The 9,551-nt window shown below is 46.5% G+C and overlaps 1 protein-coding gene across 1 annotated transcript in view; it reads right to left on the bottom strand.

Annotated features, from left to right (window-relative positions):
* DNAH2 (dynein, axonemal, heavy chain 2) overlaps positions 1 to 9,551 on the bottom strand; it is a 112,731-nt gene that overhangs the window by 29,496 nt on the left and 73,684 nt on the right. The window contains exons 47-57 of the mRNA XM_014549808.1: positions 8,742 to 8,894; positions 8,463 to 8,554; positions 7,915 to 8,113; positions 7,542 to 7,766; positions 6,291 to 6,395; positions 1,898 to 2,086; positions 1,607 to 1,692; positions 1,340 to 1,470; positions 1,039 to 1,188; positions 526 to 693; positions 107 to 267 (exon numbers count right to left, since the gene is read on the bottom strand). Of these exons, the coding sequence (XP_014405294.1) occupies positions 107 to 267; positions 526 to 693; positions 1,039 to 1,188; positions 1,340 to 1,470; positions 1,607 to 1,692; positions 1,898 to 2,086; positions 6,291 to 6,395; positions 7,542 to 7,766; positions 7,915 to 8,113; positions 8,463 to 8,554; positions 8,742 to 8,894 (1,659 nt within the window). The remainder of the gene's footprint in view (positions 1 to 106; positions 268 to 525; positions 694 to 1,038; positions 1,189 to 1,339; positions 1,471 to 1,606; positions 1,693 to 1,897; positions 2,087 to 6,290; positions 6,396 to 7,541; positions 7,767 to 7,914; positions 8,114 to 8,462; positions 8,555 to 8,741; positions 8,895 to 9,551) is intronic.

Raw genomic sequence — 9,551 nt, 5'->3', positions numbered from 1 at the left:
GTAGACAGAGTAGGGGGCACAGTAGCATATTCTGGGATCTGGGCTTCTTCAGGTTAGTCAGGAAGGTCAAAGAATCAATAAGTTGAGGGCATGGAAGGAATCATACTTCTTCAAATTCATCAGTCTTGTAGAGATTTGGGACCTCGCCGGAGCTGAGAATGTTGTTAATGTCCTCTAGGAATGATTCGTCAGCAATTTGGGTATCCACAAAAAGGAAGGATGTAGCTTTGAGTTCTACCCCAGTTTGCCGGTATAGACGCTTGATATCTGGGCCAGATGAGAAAAGGAGAAGGGAACAGACAGACTCTTCAGGTTCACCTGCCCATCTCTTATTCCTCTTCCAAGATTTAGGTATCTTACCCCAGCCTTCAACACATACACACATCATGCTATACTCCACATGGGCCTGGCACAGCTCACTATCTGGCTTCCATCCTTCCTCTCTCTTGTCATTGCAGCAAGTCAGGCATCTGATCTTTCACTCCTAGCCCCAAACCCTCTCCTGTTTCAGAAACCCAGCCATACCTTCTCGGAACTCTTGCTTCCGGTAATGTTTGTTGACTTCAATCTGGAAGGTGATGTACTCACAGATTGATGAGGCCAAGCGGGCCAGACTCTGGCGCCCACTGCCCCCAATGCCCACCAAGAGCATGTTGCCCCGAGGCTGTCCAATGACCCGCACAATCCTTGTGACTAGGGGTAGGGAGGTGGGGGATAAGGGCAATGAGTTGGCTGAGCAACCTCAGGGGACCTCCAGGCCCTAGACTAGGGACTGGGATACCTGAAGCTGAAATAGAGGGACCAAGAGGTGTGGAAAGAGGTTAGTATCTGAAGCCCTGGTGGCAATTCAACTTTTAACCTCTACCATGTCTGTTAGACACCGTTGTTAAGAAAAAGTCCCACCCATTGCCACAAGGGCATCTGGAGCCAGGAAGGAAGGTAACTTCTGGAAGAGACCTGGGAAGGAATCCATATTTCCTTGGAAATACCACATAAATTGGGAGGCTGGGGAAGGAGATGGGAATAGGAAATGCTCACTGTGTTCAATAGCCTCTCGGAAGAGCACCAGATTCATTGGCACGACAGAAGGTGACAGATTGTACTCCTTTAGGGCCGTCTCCATGGCTGTCTTCAGCACGGTCAGATCAGTTAGGTCTTCATACACCTTGGGCTCCCTCAAGAAGTCCCCTGGGTCATGGGAAGAGGGGGTCAGAGTCTCAAATGCCTGGTCTTCCCCACACTTCCCCAAAGAGCTCTAAGCATCAGGTCTCCATGCCCAACCCTCATTCTATCCCATCTCCAGAGTCTCCAGCCTATAGTAGCACAGCTCCCAGCTCACCAAAGATAGGAGAACGTTTGTTGGGACAAAGATTATGAAATGTGAGGTCAAAGAAGGAGCCGAGTTTGTCACTTAAGATAGTCACAAAAGCTTCTGTGTCTGCCGTGTCAACCAATCGGTCAGAGAAGACTCTGTTGGGAGGGAGTTGGGGTGAGATCTAAGAATAAGGAGACTGACCCTAGGAAAAGGAGCATCAGGGTGGGGTTAGAAGCAGGGCTTGGAGCAAGGCTGCTGAAATCTGGATCTGGAGGGACACGCACATCTCACCTGAAACATTCATGGATCCAGAGCCGTGTAATGCTGGACTTGGTGTCGTGGAAGTCCTTGTTGGCTCTGAGCATGCCCTGAAATACCTGGGGAAGAGGCATGCTAGTGATATGGAGGAAGGAAAGAGATTTCCTTCAGAAATTTTAGCGGTCAGGTCAGAGAATGCAGCATTCGAGGATGCAGGTGATTTGGGGTCTATCAAATGCTACTGAGCTCCAAGGTTTACTTGAGAAGAGAATACCTGTAAGAAAGCTGTGCCAGGCAAAAGGGGCAAGTCAGATAGAGTTTTACCTTGGAGATATCTCGAAGGTTGAAGAGGTAATGGATCTTGGCAGGTGTGGGCAGGAAGCGTTGGACCACAGTGTTGTACACATCTAAAGTGGCCTCAGTCACCACGTTCCCAATGGGCTTCACCTCTTCCTCAAAGTCCTGAAGCTTCTGATTGATCATGGTGCCAAATATCCGGATGATCTGAGACTCCTAGAAAAAGGCCTCTGATTAACTTTCACAAGTTCCTGGCTTTTTAGCCAGGACTGGGACAGGGTGAAGTGAATGAAGCACTCGTCTTGGGGAACAATTTAAGAAGCACACAAAAAAACAAAAAACAAAAACCTCCTCAGAAATCAAGAGAAATAACATTTTAATGCAATATTTAAAAATCAGCCCTAGCCTGTTTTGCTCAGTGGATAGTGTTGGCCTACAACTGAAGAGTCCCAGGTTCAATTCCAGTCAGGGGCACATGCCTGAATTGCAGGCACCATCCAGTAGGGAGAGCATGCAGGAGGCAGCCGATCAATAATGTTTCTATCTCTCTCTCCCTCTCCCTTCCTCTCTGAAATCAATAAAAATATTTTTTAAAAAAAAATCAAAATTAGGCTCTAGCCAGTTTGTCTCAATGGATAGAGCATTGGGCCAAAAGGGTCCCAGGTTCGATTCTGGTCAAGGGCACATACCTTGGTTGCAGGTTCCTCCCAGGCTTGGGCCCTGGGAGGGGCTCGTGAAGGAGGCAACCAATCGACGTGTTTCTCTCACATGGATGTTTCTCTCTGTCTTTCCCTCTCTCTTCCACTGTTCCTTAAAAAAAAATCAATGGAAAAATATTCTCTAGTGAGGATTAACAAACAAACAAAAACCAAAATTAGAACTTCCTAATGGCAGTGTAGGTAAATGCTGTACTTGAATCCTCCCACAACCACATAAATAATACAACTAAACTACAGAACCACCATCATTCAGAACCACCTGAAATCTAGCTGAATGAAAGTCATACGACGATGGATTTAAAGAAGAAGCCACATGGAGACTGGTAGGAGGAGCAGAGACACTGAATAGGCTGTTCCCACATCATGTGTGTCAGTTTAAAATCGGGAGGGATATCTTGGCTGTGGAGGTTACCCTTTGAGGAGCAAGGGGTTCCAGCCCCACACCTGACCCCCGCCCCTAGTCCAGGGTTCCAGTGCCAGGAAGACAAGTCCCCATAACTTCTGGCTATAAAAACCAGTGGATATTGAGGCTGAGAGAGACGGAAGGCTGCTGGGGTTCCAGGCAGTTCCTCTTAAAGGGCCCAAGCACAGACTTACTTGGACTTACTCCCTCTGAGCTCCAATGCTGGGCAGCAGCTTGAAAGGAACCAGGGATATATGGGGAGAAACTGAAATGTCTGGCATCAGGGTGAGAGCTGGAGAGGAGCAGCTTTCTGCCAGACAAAACGCTGACAGAGACCATCATTCCTTTTCTGAAACGCGCCCCCCACCAACACACATACACACACAGGACTGACAGACAGAGCCATATCTGAGTCTCCATCAACCTGGCTCACACTGTTTGCCCTGCCCTAGTGATTCCCTGAGACACTGGCCCACCCAACTTGCAGGCCCACCCAAGCAATTCCCAGTGGCTTTCCCATACAATGGCCTCTTGCCTCATGCTTCAGACTTTTGTAAAATCTCTCAAACAAGCAGCATCTGGCTTCTATGTACCCGCTACCTCTTGCTAAGTGGCTCCAGGCCCAGCACTAGTAGAAGCCTGCCTTGGTTCACAGCTTGGCCTCTCCTGGGTACCTCCAAGCACAATACAAGTAGCAGCCATGTGCAGATTACTCTGTACCTTGTGTCCTCCAGGCAGGACACAGGCAGTGGCTGACTTTGTGCCTCCAAGAGGCCCCAGAGCCAGCGTACCTGGTGGACAGTTTCAGACCACACCAGATTACAACCCTACCATCTCCATGAGCAACACATACTCAAGGTGAGCACCAAAGCCCTACTAAAGTAAGTCCTGCTCCATAGAGTTGACTCTTGCACAATAGCTCTTCAACTGTAGTTGTAGCTGGTCATCACAGACAGTCCTCACAGCTGATCAGCCTGGAGAGGTCAATCCCTCCCAGTGATGCCAACAGCAATCAAGGCTCAATTACAACAGGACAGTGCACACAGCCCACACAGGGGCACACCTGGAGTGCCCAGCTTGGGTGACTGGAGAGGTTGCACCACTGGGCCCTACAGGATACCTACTACACAAGGCCATTCTACCAAGTCTGGGAGACGTAGCAGCTCTACCTAATATAGGGAAGCAGCCAAAATTCAGTGACAAAGAAAACAGGTCCCAAATAAAAGAAAGGGATAAATCACCAGAAAAAGAATGAAATGAAATGGAGGATAGCAAGCTACCAGATACATAGTTCAAAACAATGGTTAGAAGGATGCTCAAGGAACTTAGTGAGAACTTCAACAGTATGAAAAAGGACATAGAAACAATAAAAAAGTACCAGTGAGAAATGAAGGATACACTAACTGAAATGAAGAATAATTTACAGTGAATCAACAGAGTAGATGATGCCAACAACCAAATCAGTGATTTGCAATATAAGGAAACAAAAAATACCCAATCAGAACAGAAAAAAGAAAAGAGAATCCAAATGAAGATAGTGTAAGGAGCCTCTGGGACTTCAAGCGTACCAATATTCACATCATGGGGTACCAAAAGGAGAAGAGAGAAAACAAGAAATTGAATATCTATTTGAAAAAAATAATGTCAGAAAACTTCCCTTACTTGAAGAAAATAGACATACAAATCCAGGAAGCACAGAGAGTTTCAAACAAGATGAACCCGAAGAGTCTCCCACCACGATGCATCATAATTAAATCTTAAAAGCAGCAAGAGAAAAGCAGTTAGCTACCTACAAGGGAGCTTCCAATAAGACTGTCAGCTGATTTCTCAACAGAAACTTTGCAGGCCAGAAGGGAGTGGCAAGAAATATTCAAAGTGATGAAAAGCAAGGACCTACAACCAAGATTACTCTACTCAGAAAAACTATACTTTAGAATTGAAGGTCATTAAAGAGCTTCCTGACAAGAAAAAGCTAAAACAGTTTATCACCACCAAACTATTATTACATGAAATGTTAAAAGGTCTTCTTTAAGAAAAAAAAAAGATTAAAAATATGAACAATAAAATGGCAATAAATACATATCTATCAACAATTGCATCTAAAAATCAAATAAATAAACAAGCAGAACAGAAACAGACTCATAGATACGAAGAACATTTTGACAGTTGCCAGATGGGAGGAGGTGTGGAGGATGAGTGAATAAGATGAAGAAATTTAGAAGTACAAATAGTTAAAGAATAGTTATGGGAATGTAAAGTACAGCATAGGGAATATAGTCAACAATATTCTAATAACTACATATGGTGTCAGCTGGGTACAAGATTTATCAGGATGATCACTTAGTAAGTTAAATAATGTCTGGGTTGTACATCTCAAACTACTATAATATTGTATTTCAATTGTACAGTGGGGCCTTGACTTACGAGTTTAATTTGTTACGTGACGGAGCTCGTAACTCAAATTACTCGTATGTCAAATCAACAGTGAATGAATGAGACATGTGAAGCTGGGCTGATGTTGTGGCGTTCACTGTGACGTTCGCTGCGCCAACTAGCGGTGGGGTATCTGAAGCTGGCTCGTAACCCGAATTTTAGCTCGCAACTCAAAGCAAAAAATCGGCCGAGAGACGGCTCATATCTCGAAAAACTCGTTAGTCGGGACACTCATCAGTCAAGGCCCCACTGTAATTGAAAAATTGAAAAATGATCTGAAAAATTTAAATTAATGCAAAATACCTATGATGAACAAATCCCAACATTTTAAATAAAAATGGGATTAGTATTTATTGATTTTTATTTTTGCCTCAGGCTCAAATATGGCTCAGCATGGTACTGTGCCAATCTTGTATTTATTTTAAATTTTTGTATTTTGTTCATAATGAAGTTTTGCGCTTACTTTTGAAAAAAATTGCATTAAAATGTTATTTACCTTGATTACTGAATATCTGTGGCAGCCCTGAGTGCTCACTGGCCACACCCTAATCCTGGCAATGCTCTAGCTCTCAGCCTTGTAGGATTTTCCTTCCTGAGCCTATTCTGGACCCCCTGCATTCTCTGCCCACTGGACAATGAGGCTTGACATTCAGAGCCAGCAAGCTATACTTCCATCCTGTGGCTCTCCTGGCGGAGAAGCGGAGGTTTCTACAGATGGCAGTCTCCCCTCCACATATTACAGCTCCCTATATGCGGCTCTGCTCAAGGGGTCCCCAAGCCCCTCCTTGATCTGCCCCTCATTTTCTAGGACACAGATGGCTTTGCCTTCTACAGTTCCCCCTCTGCTAGTCCCAGTTGCCCTCACTGTGGGGAAGGTCATGTTGATGATGTTGAAGCGACTCTGCAGCCTTGAGGAGATGACAGTCCGTCCACCCCCGGAAGGGCCCATGGCAGCCATCAGGAACATGTCCTAGAGAGCAAAGACAAGATCAGACAGAGAGACATGTGAGAAGAGGGGATGAGAGGAGGCAAAGAAATACGGACGATGTAAAAGGAGCCAGGAGGACGAGAGGACACGGAGGGACCAATGGGAAGAGGGACAGGGACAGAATCAGCAGGAAGAGACATGGAGTAAGGGGGCAGGGAAAGGTAAAGCGATGACAGGGATTAGGGACATTGTTTTAGAATTATTAAAGTGACGTATTTGTTTTTATTTCGTCATTATAATGCATGTACCCAAATTAGGAAATAGAGGTAAGTTAAAAACCAACATTTAGTTATGTCTTCTAGACTTTTTTTCAGGTATATATATTCAATCCACATGTGTGCATGTATATATTCTCAGAAACATATGAATATGTTACTTATAGGTGAGTTTTTGGCCCTGAGTGCCAGGTAGATGACCGCCCTGGAAATCAGGCTGGAATGGCTGCTGTCCCTTGACTCAGGAAAAAGAAACAAACAAGATGCCCAGAATCCCATGGGAGAAGAGCCAGGACTGAAGGGAGATGCCCGGATCCTGGGTGGGGAGCAGAGAACTGATACCATGGGGGTGTTTACTACAACAATGGGAGACAGAGAAGGCCTGGAGAGGGGAGTTGTAGACTCTGGGCACCTAGACCCGTGGTCGGCAAACTGCGGCTCACGAGCCACATGCGGCCCTTTGGCTCCTTGAGTGCGGCTCTCCCACAAAATACCATGTGTGGGCGCGCGTACAGTGCGATTGAAACTTCATGGCCCATGTGCAGAAGTCAGTTTTCGGCCTGGGCGAGTCTACTTTGAAGAAGTACTGTTGATATTTGGCTCTGTTGACTAATGAATTTGCAGACCACTGACCTAGACAGTTCTGGGTGGCACAAGGTTGGCGTGTAAGCATGGTATTAGAGGCCTGGAAAAGGAGTGGAAGTTAGAGGACAGTATCCTTTGGTCAGAGTCAATGAAGAGAGTTAATAATAGGAACTAATAATTTAGGAGCCAGTTATCTCAGTCCTGAGAAAGGCAGGATATTCCTGTAGAAAGGAACATAAGCTTATGGTATTGTATCCTGACATCCCAGTGGAGGGGGGACTGGGCCTATCATGGGAGGAAACAGAGAACAAATACTGCAGATGCTTACTCGAATGTACTTGACGGTCTGCTTCAAACGATCGTACCAGAAGCCATAGTCAATCCAGAGGCGAAGCAGTTCCAGGGGTGGCTGAGACCCAAACATGTCCTTAGCTGGCATATTTAGTTCATCCATAAAGGTGATCATGCTTTTGCCCCCAAATGGCACGTAGACACCCTTGGTTCGCTTCTCCACCCTGCTCTCAATGATGCTCTGCACATTATTAGATGTGGTCTGGTGAAAAGGGTACAGAATGAATACTTAGGTCTTCCAAGAGAAATACGGGTTAGAGAGGAGTGTCAATCAAGTACTTGGATCCCAAAAGAGAGCGGAAGGCATAGAGAGAGAGTGGGAAGAGGGCAGCCTGGAACCTGTAACACACCTGTGCAGACATGTTGACAACGAGCACTGACCACTGGCTGGAGGGCAAGGACTGCAGAACACTCTGGGCAATGGAGGTCTTCCCAGTCCCCACGGGACCCACCAGCAGGACGGGATTCTGGTTGGTCACCAAGGTTCTCACCAAGTGGTTGTAGCGAACAGTGTCGACAGTAGGCACCATGATCTTATAGAAGGGGGAACTAGGAAGGAAAAGTAATTGTGTCTCAAGGAACATTGGCCCACTACTCTCTAATTCTCCCTTCATTCTGCCTCCCTGTGTTTATCTTCCTTGGGCATCACTACTCTCTGATTGCCAACCCTGCCTCCTGTGGGGCCTGGGGATCAGACCTTCTCCTTAGGCTCCTGTCCCATTTCCCCTCCATCCCATTTCCGATACCCAAGAGTCATCTCTGCTCTGGGGTCCACTCTCTCCTTTCTATGGATCACTTTCGCTTCTATGCCCAGCTCTCTCACCACATCTCCCACCAACCGCAGCCCCAAGTTTGAACCACCCCCAAGTCTGAACCACCCTCAAGGCCTGCCTCTCACTTTAAAGGGTAGCGCCAACTCTTAGGGAGCTTTTCCTCAAATGATGTCCAACTCTTCATCTTGGGGTCCACAAAATACTCATACACCGTGTCCTGAAGAAGGAATGTGTGTCAGGTTACAAGCCTTCCTTGAGTTCCCCCCTGCCCAGACAAAAATGCTCACAGACCACTGGTGAAAGAAAGAGAGCTGGGTTGGCAGGCTGAGACTCAAGAAGAGAGTGAGAATCGGGGATACAGGCGGGTTCTGGAAAAATAGAACAGCTGGTTTGGGGGCCCTGACCTTATTAGGAAAAGAGCCCTCAATCTCTCGGAGGTAACTGTCAATCTTCTTGCGGCCTTCCTCATCCACAGAAGCACACACAGACCAGATCATGCTGAACACAAATGTCAACTCTACCATGTAGATATAGTTTTCACCATCAGCTGGGTTCACCTGGATGGAAAAAGAAAAGAGAAAATATCCTAAATCTATATGAGATAGAGGGATCTACTTTGGCAAATCATCACAAAGGCTTAGAGTTTTCCTCCTTTCCTGGATCTGTTTGGGAAACTATATGGGTGTAGACAAACCTAAGTCTAAAATCTATATTATAAAAGGCCAGTGGGGAAACCGAGATGGCGGCATAGGTAAACACCTGAAATTGCTGCCTCGCACAACCACTTCAAAAATACAACTAAAAGACAAAACGGACATCATCCAGAACCACAGGAAGGCTGGCTGAGTGGAAATTCTACAACTAGAAGAAAAGAGAAAAGCACACTGAGACTCAGAGGAGCTGCGGAAGTAAAGTGCAGAGGTACGGAGGTGCACACAGAAAGGGCTGGCAACTGAGGACGCGGTTGTTTTTTTCAATCAGGAGGGAGACACACGCTCCCACTCTGAACTCCAATTCCGGGCGAGTCTCTGGGGTACCCAGACTCATATGGGGAGAAACTGGACTGTCTGGCATCAGGCGGAACTCGAGGGCAGCTTTCTCTCAGAGGTGCTTGCAGCGATTACTGCGGGACACTGAGACCCTGGACCTCTTGGGGCAGGACTGAGGATCAGCCATAGCTGTTTGCTCCACCCTGTTGACTCCCTCAGACCCCG

The sequence above is a fragment of the Myotis brandtii genome, unplaced genomic scaffold (assembly GCF_000412655.1).
Source record: "Myotis brandtii unplaced genomic scaffold, ASM41265v1 scaffold573, whole genome shotgun sequence".
Classification (NCBI taxonomy): Eukaryota; Metazoa; Chordata; class Mammalia; order Chiroptera; family Vespertilionidae; genus Myotis; species Myotis brandtii.
This window is presented reverse-complemented; position numbering and strand designations above follow the sequence as displayed.